This window comes from Sylvia atricapilla, chromosome 6 (assembly GCF_009819655.1).
Source record: "Sylvia atricapilla isolate bSylAtr1 chromosome 6, bSylAtr1.pri, whole genome shotgun sequence".
Lineage (NCBI taxonomy): Eukaryota > Metazoa > Chordata > Aves > Passeriformes > Sylviidae > Sylvia > Sylvia atricapilla.
The window spans coordinates 59,525,855-59,551,949 of record NC_089145.1 but is presented as its reverse complement, the minus strand read 5'-3'; the positions used below and the strand labels follow the sequence as shown (position 1 = coordinate 59,551,949).

At 39.8% G+C, this 26,095-nt stretch overlaps 1 protein-coding gene across 2 annotated transcripts; it reads right to left on the bottom strand.

Moving 5' to 3' along the window:
* Positions 1-5,001: 5,001 nt before the first annotated feature.
* On the bottom strand, positions 5,002-26,008 carry LOC136363051 (uncharacterized). Of its 2 annotated transcripts, none has more exons than XM_066322118.1 (8): positions 25,897-26,008; positions 15,203-15,324; positions 13,966-14,104; positions 13,024-13,145; positions 11,180-11,290; positions 7,804-7,910; positions 6,351-6,441; positions 5,002-5,212 (listed from the first exon to the last, which is right to left on the bottom strand). In XM_066322118.1, exons 1-8 carry the CDS (start codon positions 25,991-25,993, stop codon positions 5,096-5,098), a joined length of 906 nt encoding a protein of 301 aa, XP_066178215.1. In that variant the 5' UTR covers positions 25,994-26,008; the 3' UTR covers positions 5,002-5,095. The 2 variants fall into 2 exon arrangements, with proteins under 2 accessions (XP_066178215.1, XP_066178216.1); XM_066322119.1 differs by lacking the exon at positions 25,897-26,008 and adding an exon at positions 17,162-17,659.
* Between the last annotated feature and the right edge of the window lie 87 nt (positions 26,009-26,095).

The window sequence follows — 26,095 nt, the reverse complement described above, 5'->3', positions numbered from 1 at the left end:
GGTGGATATATATACACACATACACAATACATATGCTCACACAATACTGCAGATAATTGGGGCCTGATTTCTGTTGGGGCTGCTAGCAATTCTGGTGAGTTATTGTACTTCAAATTTTGGCATGAAATTTCTTGCCAACTTTGCCCATCCTTGCTATTCCCAGTTTAGGCTGACAGTTTTGGCTGGCTGCCTTCCCTGCTTGGGTAAACCAGAGGAAGGACAGCTGAGCAAAGACACAGAACTGACCCTCTCTCCTGCCCCTCAGGTGTTTGGTGGGGCTTGAGCCAGGTAATGGCCATTTTCACAGACAGGAACAGATCAGGAAAACCTGGACCTCTGATGCACCCTGTGATGAAGAATTTCCTCTCCTTCTGTCCCACCAAGTGCAAGAAGAGTCCCTGGAGAAGCATGAAGGCAAAAATCCCCAAGACTGGGTCCCCAGGTAAAAGAGTACCACAACTGTGGGACATCACATAGGTCATGCAGCTGAAAAAAACAGGGGAAACAAATGCTTAGTACTAAAGACTTACAACTACTAGTAAACTTCTGGGGTTGGGGTTTTAATATGTCTTTGCTGAATAGGGAATGACTCCAGCATGTGTTCACACAGAGAATTCCTACATTATAAGTTACAAGGGGCTCTGGAGGTGATCAGTTCTAAGCCTTCCAGCATACTGCTACCTTGTTCCTGCTGGAAAAGACTCACCCCTAGAGTTACACAAACATGTCGATTTTTTAAAAGATACAAGCTGCACTGAGTTTCTGCACAGGAATTTAAAAAACATATGCACTTAAGCATGTTGCTTCATCTCTTTTCCTTCCTCAAAACACTGTGCCATATAAATCTGCTCTTAAATAATGAATGAGTGGAAGTATAGCATTTCCAGGAGCATTTAACATGCATCTGTTGGAAAAGCAGCACTGCCTTCTTCTTCCACTTATTTCTACAAATACAACCCCCTCTACTGCAGAGGGCTTGTGACAGCCCAAGGGCATAAGAGAGGCCATTTGTTAAAATGTTGGCAAAAGAGTACTGGCATTGCACATGTCAATTCCTGCTTTATCAAGGGTAGGCAGGGGGCAGCCAGAGCCTCAGTCTGTTTGTTGTGAGGCCTCAGAGATGAGATGGAGCAGGGTCTGCTCTTTTCACTGGAGTCCTCATGAGGAATTCCTGGAGAGTACAAAGCAGCCTCTTAAAAATGTTTCTGTCATTATTCCAGCCTGCAGCGAACCCTAGAAGTTGCTCAGCTGAAGTTACCAGTCACATTTTCTATTACTGACTTCTAGTAACAGAGAAAACTTGCAGGCTGCAACCACAGCCAGGCACAGCTCCTGCTGCACCACAGGCTGGTCCTGGCACTGGCAGCAGGGAGAGAAAAGACAGCTGAGAAGAGATAAAAGACAGGAGAAACCTAGGAAAGAGAGGAGGATACATATGGTGAGGAATGAAGGAATCTGGATTTGGCCTTTTTCAAGCTTGCTCCACTGTCAAGTTTTCCCAATAATGGGTCATTGGCACCTTCCAGTATTGCTTACTGTGAGAAAAGTCACATGGAAAATGACATGCCTTGGAGACCCAGGCTGTTCCCACTAGGCATTTGGTGATTTTGTGAAAACAAAGTCTCAAGTAAAGACATTTGCAATGTTCTGCACTGTCTGCAAAGTGAATCTATCATTCTTATAGCTTGACCTTTTTGTGCTACTACAGTGGATCCAGAGTATTTTTTTCATCTTTTACTACTACAGAGTACTTATTTTACTACTACTACTATTTCTTGATGGGTTCAAATTTCAGATAGCCCTTTCTGCAGAAACCAGGGTACTGCATGGGAAGTTACGCTACTGGGAAATAGCAGAGCTGCTTTCCATGTGTGACAGGAACTCCTGGTGATTTTAAGTGCTGCAGATGTGCATCTCCCTCATGTATTTTTTTCTAATCCAGCCCTAGAAAAGTGAATTTTTGTGATTTACAACTTGTTCATGACCAGAGTGCAGTGCTGCTGTAGCTGGGGTTGGGACCTCTTTTGGGCCATGCAGGGCTGAGTTTCACAGGCAGTGGCAGCACACACCAGCTGTGCAGCCCCAGAGCCGTGTGGGGCAGTGAGCAGTGAGGGCTGGCAGCTTGTGGCAGCCACTGTGACATCTCCAGCAGCTGCCACAGAGCTGTCCTGCACGCAGGCCCAGAAATCTGGGTGCCAGATTCTCCCCTCTCCCTTCCTCCCAACACCAGGGGCCATCTAAGAGCAAGGGCAGTGTAAAAACTGAGGGCACTTAGGAAACAATTATTTATGCATTTTCAACACTGTACTATGGTTAATCTGTGCTTCCTTTTCAATGCTGTCAGGTGAAGGAAAGAGCCAGAAGGTATCTCAGAGAGGTACTGGTATTATCTTTGCCTTTCAGGTCTTTTAAATTAGGTCACTTTACAAAGAAGAGTTCCGCTGTTTAACATTTTTTATATGACAATCTCAAAGCAATTGATATTCAATTAATTCACAACCTTGCTCTGATTTTGGAGTTGTTGTTCTCATTTCCACTGTAGACACCAAGGAAGAGAAAAGTTCAATTATTGGCCAAATACCATGCAACTCAGCAGTAGCAGAACTAAGAACAAAGACTCAACATGCTGAATATACTCTGGCAGCTTCCTCAAGCTGAACAAGCAGAACCTGAGCTGAGGCAACACACACGCTCTTGGGATGATTTCAGCTGACCTCTCAGGTCTTCTGAGCTTGCACAGAGAGGACTGATTTGCCCCCTTTCACATAAGGTTTTGCAAACCACATCACACTTTACCTTTGCTACCCTTGTGTGTGGGAGTGTGTAACAGGACTGAAAGGGGCCAGCTGGAAAAGAGACAATTACTACCTTCTTTCCTACACTAGTTGTTTCTAGCTCTTCAGTAGGTGAATTAGGCAGCTCAGAACATCCCTAAGACCCTATGATCTCTGGCCCCATGAAGTCAAGTTGGGAAGAGGCCTCTAACAGGACAGAGGAGTTGTATCTCTTAATATCAATTTAATAAAACCCAATTGAATTACCAACACCTCTTCTCAGTGAATGTGTCAATGTGAGGGTTTTGGACCCATCAAGGACCCATCAAGGGCAAGAGAGGAAAACAGACATTTCAGCAGCTTGAACTCACCTCTTGAGTTTCTCCTGATGGCTAAAAAAGACAGGGGGAGTTTCCCTTTTGCACCCTCTGTGGCATATGAGCTCCAGATGTGTGCATGCTATTTTCAGAGTGAGAGGATACAGATGTCATTAAATATGCTGGTGATCTGCTCCAGTCTATTGAAATTTTTTAATCTGAGATCAACACCCAAAAAAAGTATTTGAAGACTCAGCATGAAGAGGGGAAACAACTGCAATAAACGTTGTAGTTCCCATATTACCAAAACAAGGTGCAGGGCACAGATCATACCCGGTATCATGAGCCCTAAGTCCTGACAATTGATTTGGGAGATTTGCAGGACCTCTGGAAAAAGTAAAAAACATTCCAACATGGTGTTTTCTTCTTACATGGTAGTAAGGTTATGAAGTAGTTTTTTATGACCCATTCAGTTTTCCTTTTATAGCAGCCTATTTATACACTCAATTCAGTCATAACTCCCACTGTACTGATTACCACAGTGCTCATTTCCTCATTCTGAACTGTGCATGCATTTCTTTTCTTCATTTTTATTCTCCCCTTATTAGATTATTTAGTCTTGCATTACCCCTCCACCCTGTTGCTTAGCCTCTCCTAGGCTTCTTTTGTAGGGGCACTTGTCTCACTGACAATTAACCAACAAAATAAAATGTATTAAGAAAAGCTTTCCATCTTTTTTTTTTCATTTTTTAAATGCATGAATAATAGATTTAATGCAGTATTTGAGCAGCGGTTCAGTATCACTCAAATTAAAACACCCTCTTCCTCTCTGAACAGGCCATGAAAGTAAGAATTCTTAAAACTCACTATCCTTTCTACAGTCCCATTTATTTACTGGGCTGGTGAGTGCCTAAAGGCCACTGATCCTTTGTGCTTACAGCACATATTATCAAAGTCACTGACCTGTACATCATTTCAAGACTGAAATCCAATTTAATGTTTTCCATTTACACTAGACCTAAGTTGTGCAGCAAACTTTCAAACAAGGCTTCTAAAGTCACAACACACTTAGTCCAAAACTCCTGAAGTTAATATTTTTGCACTTGGGATTGTTAATGTTTGCTAATACCCGAAACATTCTTCAGCTGACTAAAAGCTTTACATCCTTAGAACGTAAAATCTAAATATAAATGTGGTGGGCATATGTGGATCTTTTCTCTCTGTTACAAATTTTCACTGTTTTACGCCACCACCAAGCCTCTGCTAAGCCGTGACACCTGTTCAGAATTTTCAGTTTCTTAACCCCTTATTACTTCCTACCATCCATAGCAGAAGTGCAGGAAGAGAGTTCCATCATCCTGGACTTGCTGTATTAATTCTCCATGGTTCCTCAGTGTCCTCCAGTATTTTATATTAATACCCACCTTAAGGACAGCTAACTAAATGGATGAACTTGCCTCCCTCATAACATATGCCAGTAGATAATTTGGTTAACGAGCAGATCCTGGAAAGAAAACCTACAAATTCCATAAAAGGAAAACCAAAGATAATACTGTTAATAAATATTGCTGATAATAATAAATGGTTTATACTAAAATGAAACAGCACTACAGCTTTTATGTAACATTATGCTAAATGCATTCTTATCATTCACATAAATAAGGATTCCCTATTCTTAGGTTTGATATATTAGCAAGCATTGGCAGTGCACAAGGCTACTGATGAAAAGTTCTTTTGGTGTTACTATGTAGACTCTTTTTAACATTTGTGCAAAAAATAAACCATAAGGATATCTCCTAGTTAAAAGGCAAAAAATACCCTGTTGAGAGAAAATGCCTCCATAAGAAAACCTGTTTCAAAAAACTCTTTTTCATTAAAAAACACATATATGACTCAAATTAACCACAATATGAATTTTGACCTGATTTATTCAAACAAATCAATCCAAATTCATTTTAGGCCCAAGATATATATCATAAGGATACTAGTAAATTTTTCCAGGTACTAGAGGATCTTGTATAAATGTATCTGTTCGAGTGCTTCTCTGTCCACATCCTTTTCCATATACACATCATAGTTTAGCTGCACCTCTTCAACCCATTGACTGAGCTGTACATCTGTCTGAAACAATGAAAGCAGATCCTTAAATCACCACCATGTTAAGATACAGCAGGAGTTTCAAGGTTAAGGAGTTTCAACATTAAGAAGGCAAGGCATAATATGAGAGACTAGTCATTCCCAATTATATGGCAATGATAAATTCATTTCTGGAAAAGTCATTTTAACTCAAACAGGAGATAATAAAGGTAACTTCAAAAATTATCTCGGTCAATAGCCTAGATATTTTGTTAGCATATTATAACTGCCTTTCTTTATGTATTTGTATAAGCCTCATGCCCCCTGATCAGAGGGTGACATTCTGACAGATGTGCTGAGGGAGCAGCTAACAGTATCATGGAAGAATCACAGGTATTTTCTTGTTTCACACTCAGGGAGCATTGTATTAAGGCTACAAAGGGCTTCTCAGCTGCTCTGTGACTACAGCCTGCTCCAAGAAAAGTTCAAATGACACCACTGCTGCTCTTGGGGTTGAGAATCTACTTCACCCATCAGCATACAGGCAACAAGTGATTTAATTTCTCTAAAACTAACTACTGTTGCGAGCAAGTCACTTTATACATAACCTTGTCATGTCTGATCAGTGTTTTGTTTCCTAACTAAAGCCAGGCCAGTAATTTGACTGTGTATCACACACACAATCAACTGATGGCAGAAGGGACAGAGAGCAGAGTGTGGTCCATCAGGAGTGCTCACTGCTCAGGGAACAGCACAGAGCCTTCAACATCTCTGAAAGATGCACTGTCATTGTGCTTGCTTCCAACTGCACTTTAAAGCTGTGTAACTGATTTAAGATGCCTGATGGTAGTCCCTTGGCTAGTTGGGAGACCATATCTCTGACGAATCTGTACTTCCAAAAGCTCATACTGCCATATTAATACACATGTTAACACAATGATTCATGAAGCCAGCTGATACAGGCTGGAATTTTCCTTTTCCTATGAGGACAACTGAAGTACAGGAAGATGTGTTGGTGGTCAACCTCAGAACAGAATCCAGAATCTTCCACCTTTTAACCTCTGCACAAAATTATATATCCTTTCTTACAGCAATACTGGCAACCAGCTAACTTCCACTATAGAAATGCCCTTTGACAGAAAATAACCAAGTGTGTCAGCTAAAACAGGCTGATGGAACTTACCTGGAGCTTTGAAAGTGATTCCTCAAGACTTGGAACTGTCACTAGTAAGGACCCTCTTTTCCTTACATTACAAGCAATAAATTCCCAAGCTCTGAAACATATTTAAAGGTAGGTGACCAGTTTGTTGGGGGAAAACCACTCGTATTTGATATACAATGAATCTAACACTTGCAGTTTATTGGCCAGAAGTAGACTAAGCTTAAAGACTTGCAATACATGCTTATTAGCCATTATTAATATCTAAACAAATGTTTTTGCAGGAATAAAACCAAGCTCTGTATTAAAATCACAGAGAATATATAGTCTTACAATGTTAGACTTCGTAACTTTATAATTCTCATACATACGTGCATAACACTTGGCATTGTCAAGACTTTCACTTTGAACAAGGATTAAACATTGATGTTTGGCCCCTTTAAATTTTGGGGTTTGAAGAAAATCCAGTCCTGAAGTGCCACAAGCTTCACAATAAGCTGCTCTTTACATACAGACTTCGTGTACAGTCGTGACAAAGTACTTCTCTTAAGACATTAGTAATCAGAGTATTTAAATATAGCCCCCAGCATTCCTTGTTTTTTTTTTTTATTTTGCAAGTAAAATCATTTCTCACAGCACAGCAATTCAGACTAAAAAGAATTTAATTTCCAGCATTCTTCAAATGTCATTTGTCTTCATGCTACTAATGCAACACTAAACCACTATCCCCAAGTTATGACAGAATCAAATGAATTCTCAGTCCTGTGCCTGGAAACGTATCTCCTGGCATTTTGGAACACTCACTATCCTTCACCCATCCACTCTGTGCCTCTCTGCTTGGCATTATCACCTGGTATCCAGAGCAGTAGGGCAAGCCTTAGCTGAAGCTGGTACAGAATGTCAGACTTGGCTGGGACCAAGTGGAGACACAGGTACTCCTTTCTGACTGCCCATTTTAAACTTTGGATGATCAAGTTATTTACATTTTAAATGGATGCTGCTGGATTAGCAAAAGCTCATCTGTGAGTGTCTTGTACCTGAAAGAGAACCTTAGCCACATGTTTGTTTGCTATCACATCCTTACGAATATCTATTAGAAATATCATCCATAACCATGCTTTGTAGTGTGTATATATTAAAGCTCTGACATCCACAAGTCAGTGAAGATTAGGCTTTATGCTGATACAGTAATTTCAGATTCTTTAGCAGCAAGATAATATTTTAACATATCAGCGCAAGGATTCAAGCCAAGGTTTGGGTAAACAAAGCAGCAGTGTTTAGTGGGTTTAACAACAAACAACTGCCACAACACTTTAGCAGTTAAGTATAACAATTAAAAGTAGGCAGCATGAAACAATTTCCTTATATAAATTATGTATGTGCCTTCAAAAAGCACAACCTTAAGGTTTTCCATAATTCACAAGGTTACACATACATTGCCAAAGAAATAGGTAACTTGTTTGGACACAGAGCTTACCTGGCCTGTTCCTGTCTGTCAAGAAAATATTCAAAGACATTATTCATTACAACAACATCAGCCTTCTGCAGAAGTGAGGGCTGAGTACAGATGTCTGCATGAACCACCTGAAGGAGAAAAATTTCCCAAGGCATAAATTAAGAGATGAATACAGCCCTTGAGAAGTCATGAAGCCTGTCAGCTTAATACAGCACTTGCTACCACCCTTTTGAACCAGTCACAAAAGCAGGTATTTCACTGGCTTCACAGTAGATAAAACTGACATAATACAACCATAATAACCTTTCAAAAATGAAAAAAAAAATCAGATCTAACTTCTAATTAAAATACTCAATCCATAATGCTAAGTAAAATAAATGCTCTGGATTTTGGTTTAGAACTGTGTGCCATAAAAGAGGAGATGATGTATGTGATGACTGTTATATATCACTATTTGTGATATATATTTTATCACAAATGTCCAGTGATTTCAGGAAAGAAGTTAAGCTAGTTGAAGGTATTTTGAGGATATTAAAAGGCATCTCCCAGGGTCAGTGGGTTACTGAAGGATTACAGCTAGAAAAGACACTACAGAATCAGATTTGACAGCTGAATTCTCACAATGCATATTGGGACTGGGAATGGCAGAAAGGCAGGATTCTCAGTAGCACTGGAGGATCCTACTTAACAACTGCCTCTACAGTCGCCAAAGGAAGAGCTGTTTTGATTTCATCTACCTTCACCTACCAAAAAGGATATTAGCACATCATGTCACTTTTCAAAACAAGTGAGACAGGAGAATATGGATGCTCATTAACACTCTGATGTGTTTGATTTCCTCTTAAAGACAGAGAAATCTATCAATCTGACTCAATGATCCATGTGGGTCTTTTTCAACTCAGGATATTCTATTATTCTGCATCCCAAATCTGATGAGAAATGTAAATTGGAATATCTTTTGATAGGATAAGTAGTAGTCAGCATGGATTCACTAAACTAAATTGACTTCTGTGATTAAATCCTGTGATGAACCAACTACCTGGATGGATGAGAGGAGATCAGTGGATTCTGTCTACTTTTGACTTCAGCAGGGTTTCTGACTCTGTTTCTCACAACATCTTCATAGGCAAACTCAGGGTGTGAGGGCTGGATGAGTGGGCAGTGAGGATTGAGAACTGACTGAATGACAGACCCCAGAGGGTCAGGAACAGTGGCACAGGGTCTAGTTGGAGGCCTGTCACCACTGGTGGCCCCTGAGGCTCAATGCTGGGTCCAGTATTCTTTAACTTATCCATGAATGACTTGGATGAAGGGGAAATGTCTCCTCAGGCAGTTCACTGATGACAGGAAGGTGTGGGAGGTGTGGCTGATACCATTGAGAGATGGGCAGAGAGGAAAATTCTAAAATTTAGCACAGGCAAATGCAGTGTCCTACACCTGGGGAGGAATAACCCCATGCACATGACAGGATACTAATAGCAGTCTTAATATTTTAAACCACATTCAGAAAGATGCTTAAACTACTGGAAAACTTTGAATGTATGTTGATGTTTCCTTGACTTGAGATTTAAGACTTGACCTAAAATTACTCTGCATTTACAGAGTAGGTGACCATTGTGTGTGACTACTGACTAAAGTAACCTAAGCACCTCATTCTCCCCAAACACATCCTCATTCCTCTTGGGGAATTTGGGACCACCTAAGCCCAATGGGCCAGCCCCAGGTACTGCTGCAGTCAAAACCCCAGTATTGCTGGGTTTGTTTCAGCTTGATTGGCTTGGCTGTGTGTCAGCACAACAGAGGCAGCAACTGATTTTAAAATTGCTCTGTTGTCCAATGGAATACACACCAAGCCGTTCATGATTACAGGCAATTTTTGAACCGAGGTCTCAAGTTTCCTAAGATCTGCTGAACTGTTTACTTTCCTCCCTGTGTTTCCTCAAATGGCAAAAGATGCTGAGCAACCTTCCGTGTACTTTAACAAACCAAGTGTTGATGAAAGAAACACAAGGTTCACTCAGAGATTTAACCACTAAATATACCATTTCACTTTGCTATCCTTTAGGAACATATTCTAATAAAAATTCAGAATAGCTTGAAAAAAAAATCTCTATTTAAGAAGAGTCTCTAAAATGTTTTTCAAACTTGTGTCATGAATTATGACCAGCATCTGGAGTTCCACGATTTTTCAAGCTAATATGTACCTCTAGAGAGGATTCATATGGGGGTGAAATAAAAATCTAAGATTGAAATGTTCAAAGCAGTGTGATAACAGGAGTCACATGACTAAATTAGCATTTAATGAGACTCAAATAGCTAAGTCCTCGGGCACTGCTTTGAAAATCTATTATCTTATCTTTATGCTCCAAAATGAATACTTCAGCAGAATTACAAGGTGTGAAAAAAATACATAAAAGCTTATAATAAAAAATATACAGGGCTGAAAAGCATGCCTATAGATCTCCAGTTCCACTGAATTATCTTGACAGAATTCCTAACTGTACTTTCAGTTTCATCACCATGAAGTGCTATGAACACAAAACACACACCAAACCTGAAGGTTATGGATAAATTGTCAGCAACTGTGACTGAACTGAGCAACCCACTGATACTGCATACCCTGTGTTAAATATTTAATGTTTATTATTCCTTTCTATTTTAAAATTGGGTTACCTTAATACCCAAGAAATTACTATACTCAGCAGTTTGTGTGACTTCATTCAAGAGCACATGCACACAACACAGGATTAAAGCCAGTATTCTACTCAGCATATTCTACTTACCAACTTTTGCTGGTAACAAAATAATGGGTATGGTCCAGAAAGGAATTTTTTTTTCCTCTTTAAAATATTAGTAGCTACTCCCATAATGAAATTAGGGAAATGATTCCCATAAGGATAGCGAGTTCTTTGAAACCCATTTTGTTTGTGGAAGGTACATATACACTGACATTCTATGAAAGGAAATACAGATAAATTTAAGTTCTTTAGGTGTCCTTAGATGCAAATTTGCAAATCCTACAAATATTTTTCCGCTAACAAAAGTGAATCACAGACATTTTGTGTTTGTGACAGAAATTCTTCATACACTCAGTTTCACAGATGTGAGTGGCAATGATGTCATTAATTTCACTGGGAGAATCAGCTAAGATATGTCTGTTTTGTGTGAGCCAATGGGTAAGTCCAGTCAGGAAAAAGGCTAAGTGATTTCTATTTGATAATTTCCCTCTTCCTCTCTGTTGTAAGATCTTTTTTTCCTAATGTAAAGCCTTTGTTTAGGATCAAAACAAGCAAAGGCAGAAACTTCTCAGAATGCTGATTTACCAGCCACTCACTTCAACCAGATACCTTGTACACAGTGGTTAAAAATACATAAACTGAAACATATATTTAATTACCTTTATTCTGTCAATGAACTCGTACTTTGTAATCATCATTTCTTGCAACTGGCAAAAGTCTGCATTCATTTCTACTCCATACAGCTGGGAAGCTGAGCTATAAAGATAACCCTACATCAGGAAAAGGAAATTAAGTAACTGTGATGCCTTTAAAACAAGTTCAAATTTTTCATTTAAAAAGAAGAGAATAAAACACGAGTTAAGATTAAAAAAACATTTTAAAATAGCAGGTTGACAAATGTCTTTCAGTGGGTGTGAAATATTTTTCAGAGCTAAGCTTCTGATTTGGAAATTCCCACTTAAGCCTCACAAATTTTACTAAAAGATCCAAAATGACACGTCAAAATAACAAGAAGAAAAGGAAAGCTCCAAGTTCACTGCAAAACAGATGGAAAATAGTCTAAGAAAGAAAAATGTGTACAAAACAAGTTACAAAAATAGTGTGAAGGGAAAAGGCTCTACATGTAATTTTTGTTTCTTGGGAGAATTGAGGAAGAAAATAGCAAGAGAAAAGAACAAAAACATGAGACGTAATGTAGTCAAAATGAGTGAAAATGGAGGACAGTGTATCAATAATATAGTGGGATATTTTGATACCAAGTCTTTGTCAGCACCTTTAAGTTACTGTATTACTGACATTTTCAGATACTTCATACAAGTATATATATACTCAAAAAAAAAAAAAAAAAAAAAGAAAAAAAAAAGAAAAAAAAAAGAAAAAAAAAGAAAAAAGAGAAGAATAGTTTTGGACTAAGATTTTGGGAAGTTGTTGGAAATGTTAGAGAAAAAATTAGTACAAATACTTGGGCGTACAGTGCCCTAACAAAGACACTGCTTTAAGTCCCGCTGTCTCCATTGAGCACTATTATTACATTTTGCCAACAATGGCAAAGACAAACCATGCTGAAGATGCAGAATATCTGAGATTCACATGTATTACAACTTCATTATTAAAGTTTTCTGAAACTATTCAACTCAGAGAGTAGAAAAGCAACCTGTGAAGGTGAAGTCACCCCTCCTCCAAGGCAAAACCATGTTACAAAGCAGGCTCTTTTTTGAAAGAGTGCTTTGTGAGTATCTTCTACTATAATAAAACAAGTATTTAAATACTTCAAAACAAATTCAGCCTAGCAAAAGTGTTACCATTTAAGGACCCAAAGCTGCAAATATTTACAAATGGGAGTAACTTTCCTCATTTGAGTAATCCCAAAATTAGACTATTCAAATGAATAAAATCACATGCTCAAGTGTTTGCAAGATTGAGCCCTAAACAGACACTGACTTTTTAAAAAAGTAGTAATGTGTGTTTTGCATTGCTGTTGGCCATATGTTGTACCAGCTATGCCAAAAGCAATCAAAATTGCACTCAAGTTTCTCGATGAAGTATTTTATGTGCATTTTAAAATGCAGAGCAGGACAATATGTTTTTGGAGACAAATTCATATCAAAGTCTTCCTTTGTGTATTTTAACGGTTTATCAGCTTCATAAAGGAATTTAACATAACTAATCTATATATAGGCATGGTCAAGACATAAGAGGACAAACTGACTTATGAAAGACAGCAGGAATGAGCAAAAGAGCAGCATGTGTGACAGCAATATGCTACTCTGTTGGACAACAGACTTTTCCTCTCCATAAGCAAGATCATTTGTATTCCCTCTTGTGAGGAACAGAGGAAGAACCGAAATTGCTAGTGAACAGAACCTTACACTATTCAGAGAGTCAGATCAGAGGTGCCTCTCAGAATGACCCATCCAAGACTGAGTAATGAGAGTAGGAAGTCAGAAAAGAGGGAAAATGTTTGTCACAGTAATAAAATATGAATTCCTGTGCTGGAAGTTACCGCAAATAGCACTGCACCAAGCCTGGAGCCAACGTCAACCACTACCTTTCCTGTCAGGTCAGGCAGTACATGTTGATAAAGAAACTTCAGTTCCATGAGGGAAAAGGAATGCGAAATAAACTCTGGGAAATAAGAACAGAACAAAGGTGTTGGGTGGGCAGTACTATTTAATTAACCATTGAAATAGTAACCTGAAGAATTATCTTCACTGAAAACTTGTGTGGTTTCTTGCCTGCATTAGTGCTGGGCACCCTGGAACACCAGGGTTTGCAGATCAGAGGTAATGAGCCAAGCAGCCTTTGCCTTACATGGAGAATTTTGAAATCCTTCATGAAACTGAATTACCTTTTTCTGCACAATAACGTATGGTAAAGAACACACAACAAAGTAACTTGGAACTGTTTAACTGAAAAAGGAAATGGAGTACCTAAGGCTCAACATGATTTGTGCAAAACTTTTTATGGGCAGATGTATTAATAGCTTTAATTTCAACTCCAAAGATTTAATGAATGGAACATTCTCCATATAAACCATTCCTTCAATGGCTGTGCTATGCTAGCAACAGCACTGACCTGTACCACACCACACACAAGCTTTAAGGCAGATGGTACTTTCTACTGTTTTTCAGCATGTGAGAGGAGACCAAGGCAAAAGCATGGATTCTACAGTATTGTCTTCCTCTTGCATCTTCCTCTCCAGTGGTACATAGTCTATCTCTTACCTGCCCAGTTTTTGTGGGCAACAATTGTCACTCACACACTGCAAATTAATTCAACTTACATATGTAGGAGGCTCCTTCCACTGGTTATGGGAAATAATTCCAGCCTGTGTATTGCAGCAGTCTGGACAAAGCCCTCCATCAGCTCTTGTCCAGCTGAGTCACCACACAAACCAGTTTAGTTAAACTCAATTTGTTTCTCTTGTTCCCGAAAGAACACTTACCTAAAGATGCAGTTTTGTATGAGCCACACTCTGTGCAGTAGCTCCTACTCATTTTCCCCTCCTCACACAATGAATCAACAACATCATCATCATAAAGGAATGCATCAACATGAATCATGGGCAGTGGATGCTGCTGTATCTGAGAAGAGGAACAAAACCTTGAGAAAGGCATAACCAAGTCTTTTAACTTCACTTACACTGTCACACATTAACTGTCCCACCATCCCACCTTTCCCAAAATCCCTGTAATCCATGTTTTTCCCTATGCAACAATTAAAAATAAACAAACAAAATCCCACAGAAATCCTGCACGTAAACTGGGTCATCAAATTCCATTGAAATAACCAGTGAGTGGCAGTCAACAAACAAAAGCAAGCTGGTTTTGATACCTGAGCAGGGGGCCAGATGTGAATTTTGTCTCTTTAGTGCTTGCTTGGCTAGAGAGAACATAAAGGGTAAAGGAAGCTTTTTCTCTTCTTTTAATGAGGAGAATGTAACTTAAATTTAGCAGGAAGGTCAATTCTGCTCCTCAGCCTCAGCTGACTGTTTTCATCATTGTGCCTCATGTATCTATCTAGGAGCACCCCTGATTGACATGGGTGTCACTTTCAATCAAAAGTATACCAGTTGTGATGCTTGTCTTCTCATCATTTCAAGGGGCATAATCTTCATCCTCCTACTCATATTTCCTCACTTTTTCAGGCTTGCTGCATGTGTCCAATCCACTTTTCCAACTGAAGAGCCACACACCACTTTTCTGGGAAATGCATTAACTTTCCTTGTATATAGACAGCTCAAGTAGAAAAGGTGCACTCTCCTCCTACAGCACTCCCAGCCCACCTCTTTCTGAGCCATCAGAATCTGAAAAGAGCTGGATATCATCTCTGGGCTGCCTACATTATGGCAACAGCAAAACACTGGCCCTGTGTTCCTGCTGTCTTTAAGGGGGCTGTTGGAGTCTATTATGGAGCTGGCATTAAAGAATCACTGTGACAGGTGCCATACCACACAGAATGAAAGCTATCCCACATAATGTATGATCAAAGTATTAAAAACTACAAAGAAACTTTCTTGGAGTCATGTAAACATAGAGCAACAGACCAAAAAACCAAACTGAGATTTCCTATACTTCAATCCATGTTCATTCTCTATTATGAACCACTGCTAAAAATGAAATCAGAGTCAATGATGTGGTTCAGCAAAAGCAGACCATAACAATTTTATGTTATTAGCTTACTTTCTGAACAGCTCGGTGCTCTGAAGGGAACATTGCCTCGATGGGTAAACGATTCCGCAAATCTTCCGCGATATTTCTGAGCACAACATCATTGTTACTCACCACGAGCTCATCAAAGTCATCTATAAATCAAGACAAACAAAAACTCCTGAGCAATCATATGCAGATCATGTGGTCGTGTGGACTAAGTGATGACCACTACAATACAGTTGCAAGACATAAACAACACCAGATGGATAAGGGTTTTATTTGTATGCATTTTTCAGCCTTTGTTGGCTTTTCCAGCCAATGACAGATTTGGATCGTAATAACTTTGCCACGTAAAATAAGTGCACTGCTTTTCTGAAATCTCAAATTATTTTCATATTTATAAATTTATAACTCACATATGACGGCCTGGGCCGCCACCAAAGTGATACTGTTTCAGCTTAAGATATAAAAAAACATCAAAGATGTTTTTGAACTATTGGAGAAATTACAAAACTCAATAGTTGCCTGAATGCAGGCTTTTTTTTTTTTTTAATACAAGTTTCTTTTTATATGTAAGTTTCTTTCTAATAAACTCTAAAAAAAAATCGAGGATAATGCACAGTTCAACAGTTCAACTCACAATATATTTTACTTTACCTAAACTATTAAAATATTTCAAATGAGAAGGAAAACAGGAATGTATGTAAACCAACACATTTTTGCAAAGCCACACTGTAAATTTTTGCTATTTTTCCAGGATATTCCCGCATTACTCTAGCACATTTTTTTAAAGACATCGACAAAAAAGATTGAGAAGGAAACCGTGTGAGGACACTAATCCTTTCTTCTTCCAAGGCTCAATCAATAGTAAGTGTCATTACTTCTCCAAACTGCTCTTTTGAAAATGACTGTTAATGCTGGAGAATCTACAACCACCCATGGCCATCTATTCCAGTGCTTGAGTACCATTAATATTAGAAAGGAATACCCCTTTTAATTACTGATTTAATTTCTTCTGCCACTACTTAGTATTATCTACCCCACTCACAATGGAAATAGAAAAGTCTGTTCCTCTCCATTATATAGTAACTATTTACTACCCTGAAGACTTACCATGTGTCACATCAATTTTCTTTCCATGAAAAACCAAGATTTGCCTATCCTGACCTTTTCTGACTTTTTTTTCCCTAGAGTGTGACGATTCTCAAGACTTCCCTTTGGATCTCCTGGATTCTCTCATCCTTTCTGACCTCCAGAATTGAGGATCAGACACTCCAGCTAAAGGTTTGCTTGCTCTTACCAGACTTTTCTCATCTTGCAGCCAACATCCTGCTTATATCCCCCCAATTTCATGTTAAGAATATGATGTTCCTAACTGGCATTCAGCTCAAGATCTGCTGTATGCCTGGACTCTGCTCTCTTCTGGTTATGTCTTCCTCAAAAGAATGACTAGATGAAATTCCTTTTTGTCTGGACATCTCACCACTTCGAGGATGTTGAACTGGTTCTAAACAAAGGCATATCTCAGGTCAAAGCTACATACCTGTAAAAGACAACCATCACAAATAAGAAGCAACCACTAATCTAATCCTGAAAAAAAATATACCAAACCCATCTATTAAGTCTCATCTAAAAATAGACATGTAAGTCCTCTCTTCCCCACCCCTCCTGGTTTGCTTCTTGTTTTATTTAGACTGCCAACATGCTGGGCAGCAACTCTGTTTTTTACATGTAAGTGCATCACTCACAAAAAGAAAATCTGACAGCTTTTACAGATGTTTCTAAAAAAGGCAATGTTTGCTAGCACTGCTGTTCCAGGTGGGAACATTAGTACAGGAAAGGTTGATGGTAAACAGGTTCAAAATAAATCTACAGAACACATGACAAGTTTCTCTATGTTAATACACTTAATCTTTCCTGTGGATCACAGGAAATGCTAGAAAGAGTGAGAAATTTTAAGGCTAGTATAGGAATCAGAAACCTGCAAACCTTTAAACAATAAAATGCTTCTGAAATGGTTTTTGCTCAAGCACTGTAGTGAGGACAATATGATTAAAGAAACCATCATCCACTGGTGCAAAATGCTCTCTTCTTAAGAGTGCAAATGTAAATGGTTCTTTCAACACTTTTGAAAATAGACCCAAATAGATAATCCTGAATCCCCCGTAGTAAACAGCAGAAACTTTAAATTATCTGTATTCCCTTAAAATATAATTGGTTTATAATTTATTAAATGTAAAGCAGTAATGCTCCAAGGCCCCTGATGGGCCATTACCATTTGCAGTTGTTACACTTCAGGAAGGCAATTCCCTGCTCCAAAGAGCTCACAGTTAGGTTCTCCAGAACCTCAGCTCCTAAAGAGATGCACACTTTGCAGTGAGGAGCACAGGAGGAACAGAGGCAGCAGCTGCAACAGCACCAACACCAACACAACAGGTGCAATGCAGCAGCTCCAGCTTGTCAGCATTCTCATTTGAAACCTCTAATGTTTAATGTTTTCATTTGAAACCTTTAACCCACCCATCCAACAATCTGCAGATTTGTTATGAACATCCCAGGAACAGAGTGATTTTTCCAGTCAGCTCAGGGAAGATCTCCATGGATGTGAGACAGCTCTGAAGCAAACTCAGATATTATGGGAAGGGAAGGTGGGCAAATGTAACTGTATTTTAACTGAGACCACCAGCACCACAACGTGCCCTCAGAGTGCCAAGGCAGTTTGCTGAGGCAGATAAAATCTGAGGGAGCAAGGGGAAAATCGCACTACAGACAGAACAAGAGAGCAGAAAGCTGATATTAGCAGCTGAACAGATCAGTGCCTGTGGGCAATAAGCCCCTACATCTGGCACTTCCTTTAAAACAATACTATTACTATGCAAGAGAGCTCATCCAGCTGTTATAGTGCCTGTTAAGAGTATCGAATTCATATATAGCATTTAATGAAATGCAGGAAGTGTTCCTAGACCACCAAGCCAGCCACATCACACTGCAAATACAGAACTTCAGCTCTCTTCCTCCCAGATCCAGTGGGTCAATAGGATCTGCTCCCCCGTGGCCTGGGTGACATTTCCTGGCCAACATTAGTGATGGAGAGCTCTCCAGACTACTCAGTGTTCCAGCTCCACACTGGAGAAACACACACCTTCAGTGGGACACAGGTTTCATATCCATCTTCCTTTGATCCAGAATATCCCTTCCCTGCCCTGAGTTCAATCTGTACAGTACCTGTCACAACACTGACCATCTTGCATAGTGCCCTCTGATCTCTTCTTGCAAAACAAAGTATGACACACACAAGTTCTTGTATGCTCTGTCCAAAACAAGTCCTAAGGACAACACACATGCAGCTCAAAGAAAAAACTGTTGAAGCGTTGACACTGAAAAATAAATGACAAATGGAAATGCTCCTTTCTAACTATCAGTTAACACTCCAAAGCACAATAAGCAGGGCCAGAAAAGGAGGAGGTCTGAACAGACTCCATCTGAGATGACAAAATGGCAGGTGTAGCAGAAGCTGTGTGTGCAACACTCCACACCTGTGTGTAGAGTCTGTGACTGAACTCTGACACGGAGAGTCGACTCCTTCCTGTCAATGCAAGAAACAGCAACAGCTACCACAATAACTCATTTACTTCTGCAGTATGTAAATATTCGTAGATTGCCATCAAGTAAGAAACACCAGTACCAAATATGAAAATATCTGCATCTCTGCTGGTACGGTTTTATCAACTCCACCCTCGTGTTTAACAAATTGTTCATTCTTGAGAATCTCAGTATCGCCTTAAAAGGGATATTCAAAGAAGAAACAAAAATAGAAAACTGTTTTATATATAATTTTAGTACCTGCTATAAACACAGAATGTATACAACACGAAATGGAGTGTGCAAGCCAATCTGTGCTCATTGGACAGACAACTAACCAGAAAGAAACATTCAGCTCATGAAACACTGCAAGATGAATCACAATCATTTGTTTATGGAGGAAGTCTGAGTGCTTAGTGTTTGTATTTTACTTCAAAAACCGGTTCCACTGGATTTACTCAACATGCATTTATAAAATTTAATTAACACGTTGCAAAAAGCCTCATTATCACCCTGGTGCTAGTCAGCCTTTCTACACAAGCTAAGAAAACATCACAAAGCCTCACACCAGACAAAGAGCACCGCTACACCAACACACGAACACCCCAGCACTACAAGACAGAGGATAGAAGACAAGCAATGTGAGATTTCCAAACGACAACAGAAGATTACATGTCAATGAAGAAGAGGAAAGAAGAGGATTTAGCAAAGGCAACCATAGCAGCAAGCACCTTATGGCCTTCTAGATATATATGCTCTGACTCACAGTAGAGAAAAGCAAATATGAACAGCCATGTTGCTTAATACAAGGTTAATTTAGTAATTCAGCATGTTTAAATAATGCTGGACAACCAAGTCAAGGAGGAAGCACCACATCCCTAAAGCTTTAGTACTGCCCTTCTTGGCTAAACAATTTGAGATGCAGTATGTGACCGCAGTATATCAAGTACTTCAGAACCCTAAATATTATTTCTCTCCCAAAGCATACAGAGTTATTGGTAGAAAGTAACTGGCTTTTTCTAATAGAAATGTAACCAGAGGTAATTTTATTAGTTTAAGCCTTTTACATTTGTTAATTGAAAGAAGTGTTGAAGTTAAATTTTAAACAAGGTAAGTCTCATACCTGTTTTTTAATACCTAGTTTTCCCCACCACTATTATGCTTCAGTGACTAACAGCTTAGAAGTATTTGGGATTCTTGAGATCTCTCTCATATCAGTATCACTTGTCACAACAAAGGAAATTAATGCAAATTTCCAAAGCTAATGATTCATCCAATTACAGGTAACATCCCATTTTAGTTTATCAAACAGAATACCATTTTTGGTATGGTATCATTTTAACAAATAAATCTATTCCAGTTAATGTGAAAATGCAATGTTATTTTTATCTCTTCTAAAATGGTATTTTACTCGAACAGATCACTTCTACAAATTTGGATATGAAGCCTTGTACTAAATTACTCTTTCACATACACACAAACACAAAAACACATACTACACTTGTCCCATTGCAAAAACCTGTATTTTCATCCTTTTTAAAGATACTCATTCCACTTTATTTCCATCTGCAGGGACTGAAAGGAAACATTTAAAGAATCAAGTTTTTTCTTATCCTGTTTCCTCTTCTTGTCTTGTGAAAATTATCATCTGCTAACTTTACCTAGCAGGTCAGAGAACATGCCAATTCCTAGATAATAAAGTACAGGACAGAAAATGCTGGATGCACTTGGTCTGCTCCTAAGAGTATGAGGAGTTTCTTTCTCAGTATGCAAAACACTGTACAAAAGCAGCACATCCTCCATAATCAGTTATGTTGATTTTATCAGATACTCCTCCCTCACTGCCTGTTAAAAGCCTGAATTTACAGCACTGACTGCCCTCAACTTTCAAATCATAAGACTAAATTGTACACCAACCTCTCAAAAAGCTAGTTTGCTCCCAGTATAAGGGAATCCACAAAAAAAAGTACTTCACTATATGTTGTTTATCCTTAAATTAGAAGATTTGTAATGAGATTTTCAATGATTATTTTTAACTACTATTTTGAGTAATATTCTTGATATTGAATATTTTGAGAACTGTAGGAACAATCAGCAATTCAGACCAGCATATCACTTTGAAATCTTAGCTTCCTATTTAAAAGTTTCTCAGGAAATGCATAGATTGGAAAAGGTTTGTAGGAGTGTTTTATTACACTGTTATATGAACTGAAAAAAATTCGGAAGTTAATACCACAACAGTAAGTTTTAGTCCTGATGGAAAAATATTTCAATCTTAAGACCCCATGACAGAACACAAGGAGCATAAAGGGTCTTATCACCTTATCTGTGTTTCACTGACATTGACTGAGAGATAGGCTTTGTCATCTGCATTGAAGTGCTAAGAACAGCAAAAGCATCCAGTAGTTGCCAGTAGGTAGAGTGCTTTGCTGACTTCAACCTCAAACTCAAGATTCAGATTCCTGTATTTCCTTCCCCTGATTCCTGTGTTCCTGTAAACAGACAGCTTGGTCAATTCACTGGTTATCTCCTCCAGCATTCATTCTTACCAAATACTACCTGTTCCACCACTGAAAAGTTTAGAAGTTTGGGCAGTGGAGGTTCAAGTAGGAATATGCCCCAGCTACACATCAAATGCTGGGACCCATCTGAGAGGGATGCTCAGGGGGGTTTCCCCAAGTGGTTTGAATTAGCTCTTGGGCTTCACCCAGGTTTTCTTAGCCGGAACTTCTGGAACACGGTTATTGCAAAAGGATATTAAAGCATTAATCATCCTATTATAAAAAAAGTTAAGACACCAAAGGTTCCTGTTCTTTTTTTTTTTTTTTTTTCTCCCAACTCTTATTATTAGTTTTCTTTAAGATCTAAGACAAACTCAAAAGAAAAGCTGGAATGCGAGTCACCCTGAAATGACGTACATTTCACTGCAGTGTGTGGGAAGAGCTGCCTGATTGTGAAACAGTCAAGCAGTGTTGCTAAGCAGCTGCTTTAAAACAGTAACGTCTTCTTCCATCACACATGAAGATCTGGAATTTCTAAAATTCTCAATACAAAAAAAAAAAAAAAAAAAAAACAAAAAAACCCACATTCATACAAAGAAAAAACCAAATAGAATCTTTCCTTCACTTACACTACCGTAATTACTAAGGGAGGTTACTCAGAAATCATTGGAGTGAGAAAATATTCAATGTTCTTTCAGTTCAAAATGTGTAAAGCTTTCCTTCAGGTAAGAGAACTCACTTTACTATAAATCAATTGGTATCTTCCATGGAAGTTCCTCAATAACATTTCATGCATTCAGTGTGTGAGTCAGAAAACACCAACTAAGTTACAGTAGTAAGTAAGGCTGTCTTTGCAACACTAATCCTAAAGGTCAACCATTTTCTGCAGGACTTTACTGTAGGGATGCATGTACACTTTCATTCAGAGAGAGGTGTGAAGAAGGAAAAGCCCAACTGCAGCTAACGCTGGAATCATGCCCAGCTCTCCTCAGCTGGAGGTAAAACTGTAAACTCAACATCTTCACAGAAACAGGAATGGGATACAGGAGGAGAAGGCAGGGAACTTTCACACCACAGAAAAAGTTTGTGGAAATATCATTTTTGTTTCCATTTATCCTAGTTTTCATTCAGAATATTATCCCCCATCCCTACCACTTTTTTTTTTTTCTTTTGTTTGTTTTCTTCCTACATCTGTATCACCAAAGACTAGGCTTCTATTTCTGTGTGACACAGAGATCTGGTAACTTTTGACATCTCCCATAAAACAGTTCTCTCTGCACAGAGATAACACCACATTCCCTAGCTGTATTCAGGGTACAACAGCAGAAACCTCTACCAGCTCCTCACTCCTCAGTCCAAGTACTATTTAATATCACAGGACTATCTGAGTATTAAAATGGACAGCATAATTATTCAAATGCAACAATTCTGAAGGGAAAAAAAAAAAAAAAGCCACATTAAAAGTTACACTGCCAGTATGCAGCCACAGAAGCAGCTCAGAGAAACAATTCAAAGAGAAGTATCCAAAGTCTGTGCTGGGGACATCACACAATATATTTGCATCTCTGAGGAAAATGCAAAAAGGCTAAAATGAATGTGACCTGTAGGACAAATGCCTCAGCTCACTTACTGTCCAATGCTGCAAGAAAATAAAACCAGTTAGGGAGTGATACTGATCTTGTGCTCTAGTCCTGCACTCATCAGGGTCAAAGCCAGAAATAAAGCAAGACACAGCCATTCAGACAAAGCAAATAGAAAAACAGGAACAGGTTAATGACCCAAAGAGGCAGTGAAACATACCTTGATAGATTAACAATTAAATTTTTACACATAGGCATAAAGCTTTCTAATTTCCACTCTTTTACCATATATCTACATGTAAACATGTATGTATGTTAGAGAGGGAGAATGCAGCACCTCGAGATCACAAGAACTGCATAAACATTAATATTTTTCCATTGGTAACTTCCCCAAGCATTAGCATGAGACCAAAATCTACAGGCTCTAAATCTCTTCCCAAATGTGGCAATCAGGGAAATAAGATTCGCCTAAGTCACGCATTCTAAATGACACACCTTGGAACAACTATGGTTGCCTACAGTTCTGTACTGCAGCAGCACTTCACAAAACACAATCACAAAGTGTAAGTCAAGGATGCAGATGTCTAAAGTACAACTTGATTTCTCAGAACATTAATTAATAGCATCCAGCCATGGATATTAAAAATGAGCATTTTTTTTTGACAGAGAGAATTAGCATAAAATATTATCAGTGCACAAGCCTGTAAGCAAAGAATCCTAGACCAAAAAAGATTCTGAAGATGGTCTGACAAGGAGACTACAGAAGTGAAATCACATACATTACTTCAGCTGCTTGATCCTGATTGCCCTGTCCACTGCATTCTCTGATGTGCAGCATATTTGCTGAAAAGCCATTGAATGGCAAGTGTAAAGCTAATTATGTTTAAAGATGAGGCACATAGTGAGGCAGCAGCAATCACTATTGATGGGAACAGTATAAAGATAGAAGGACACAGATTGCTCAGATGTACCACACACAAAGTACGTGAAGATTTGGAACCTAATTTACTCATTAGGTTGCATCTTAATTATTAAAAGGAAATATGAGGAAAGAATATATGTATCCTTTCACTGAAAGACCTAGGTAGAAAGCCAGATCATTCAAATTCAGAAAAAATATTTGAGATCACAATCTAACAAAGGCTAATAACCATATTACCTTTCACAGAAACCATCTATGGTAAGTTTTGGAAGCTGTAACATAAAAAAAAATATTAAAATGTATTCACTGACAAAGGATTTTGGAGTCTGCATAAACCATGCCATTGGCTAAAAATTCCTATGGCAGAAGTAAAACACGATCATAGAACTGAAACAGAGAAAACAGTAAGTATTAGTTTCCTAACTGAAACAGTTCAGTATTTTCAAGTTTCACTAGCAAGCTCCCATGTGCTTTACTATATTTGTAAAGGAGTCAGAAAGCTGAGAATGCCATAAATGCACACCACACAAACTAACACAGTGCATAGCTGTTATGATTTATGTTAAGTGAATGAGCAATATGAAGGATTGCATGTGAAATTCAATGAGATTTTTTCTATTGGAGCATACGAGAGAGAAGAAAACCAGTTCTAACAAGATTATTTACAGTAACTCAAGCACTGTTTAGGAAGCTGCTGTGTCCAGGCAAGACCTCAGGAAAGGAAGGATGCAGTATTGCTTGTAGCAGACTGCTCTAGCATTATGTCTATACACACATGCAGTAAATGCATGTGTAGATATATACATACACACACTGAAAATAAGAATGTTTAACTGCAATTAGCACTAACTTCTTCCATCAAAATTCAGCCTTCAGGTTCTAGGGAGGCCCATCTCTGCTCTGGTCATGAAGGCTGACTCCCAGACGCTCTGGAACATTTGGTAATGTCTCTCCTAAGAAATAATCCGACTGGGTGGGAGGGCTGCATGCCTGTCACGGACAGTTAAGGCAGTTCCCAGCTGGTTCTCTTCCCACAAATCCAGTAGAGGGCCTGCTTCACCTGAGAAGGATCTGTCCTGCCTCTCCACCTGAGTGACTGTGCGAGCCCCAAACCACAGGGTGACAGTGAGTTTGCAGTGCCAAGTACCTCGGCAGCTGGACAATTCCTTGGTGTCAGAGCTGCCCTTTGTTCCACAGTCCCTTTTGTGTTGGCTTAGGAAGTTGTTTTCACCCTAAAGTGGACATGCTGGAACAAAGACCCAAACAAGAAGCATAACCCGAACAAGGAACAGGGCATGACTTGGGGAAGTTCTGTATCACATGATGAATTTCTCCTAACACATGATCATCCGGGTAGCTTTACATCCCAGGAGACAATCATTAATAAACAGCACACACACACATACTGGATGCTTGAGAGTGGATCACAAGATTGGAGGGGGTCTTCCAGATTCCTATCTGCAATGGAAAAACGCACATATACCCTGAGACTAAGCGGTGTTTAGACTTTATTCACCACGGCACTATGTGACTACAGCTTTAATGCACTACCTACGTTGAGGTTTTCCGTGTCATCCTTTGGGTTCAATTGCAAATTTACAGCTTCTGCACTGACCCATATTTCTTCATCGGCCACAAAATGCTTGACCGCGGCACACTGATGAAATTACATCCAGGCATAAACAAGGGGCAGTAAACAGAGAGCTATATGAACTTAAGGTGACATCAAGTTTGTAAATTAGCTGAAACCGCTATTTCCAAACTCCTGAAAGGCTGCTGCGAACACGTGTGAAGCTAAACGCGAACAAACCTAATACCTGACGCCGTGTTGGCGCGGTGGGAGCAGTGTGGGCTCCGCACGACCTGTACGGCCCCGGGGTCACGGGTCACCCCGCGGCCCGTCCCGGGGCACAGCGCCGGGCCCGCACAGCGCGGCCCGCACCCGGCCTCTCGATCGGTGGCCGGCTCTGCTCCAGCCTCCCCAGCGCCGCTCCCCGCCGTGCCAGCCGCGTGCCTCCGCTCACACCGCCCCTCTCCCAAGGTCTGCTGCCCTCCCCGGGCCCTGGCCGCCGCGCCGTGCCGCCGTGCCCGCCCGGGGCCGAGCGTGTGGCGATGCCGGGGCGCGGTGAGGGCGCTTACGGGTGTCGCGCATCCAGCGCAGCAGGCGCGGCAGGTCGTTGGCGCGCGTGCCCCGCACGGCCGCCAGCACCGCGCGCCGCGCCGCCTCCAGCTCCATGGCGCCGCCGCCGCGGGGGGGCGCCACGCGCGCCGCCTCACGCACGTGCGCGCTGCCGGAGACGCCCCGCCCGCCCCCCGCCGCGGTCCGCGCGTGCGCACG

Excerpts from the sequence above, each read along its gene's own strand:
- LOC136363051 (XM_066322118.1), bottom strand. The coding sequence starts at position 25,993 with ATGGAGCTGGAGGCGGCGCGGCGCGCGGTGCTGGCGGCCGTGCGGGGC. Across the intron at positions 6,442-7,803 it reads GACAGACAGGAACAGGCCAG|AGCTTGGGAATTTATTGCTT; the intron begins GTAAGCTCTGTG and ends AATATGTTTCAG. Across the intron at positions 5,213-6,350 it reads AATCACTTTCAAAGCTCCAG|ACAGATGTACAGCTCAGTCA; the intron begins GTAAGTTCCATC and ends TCATTGTTTCAG.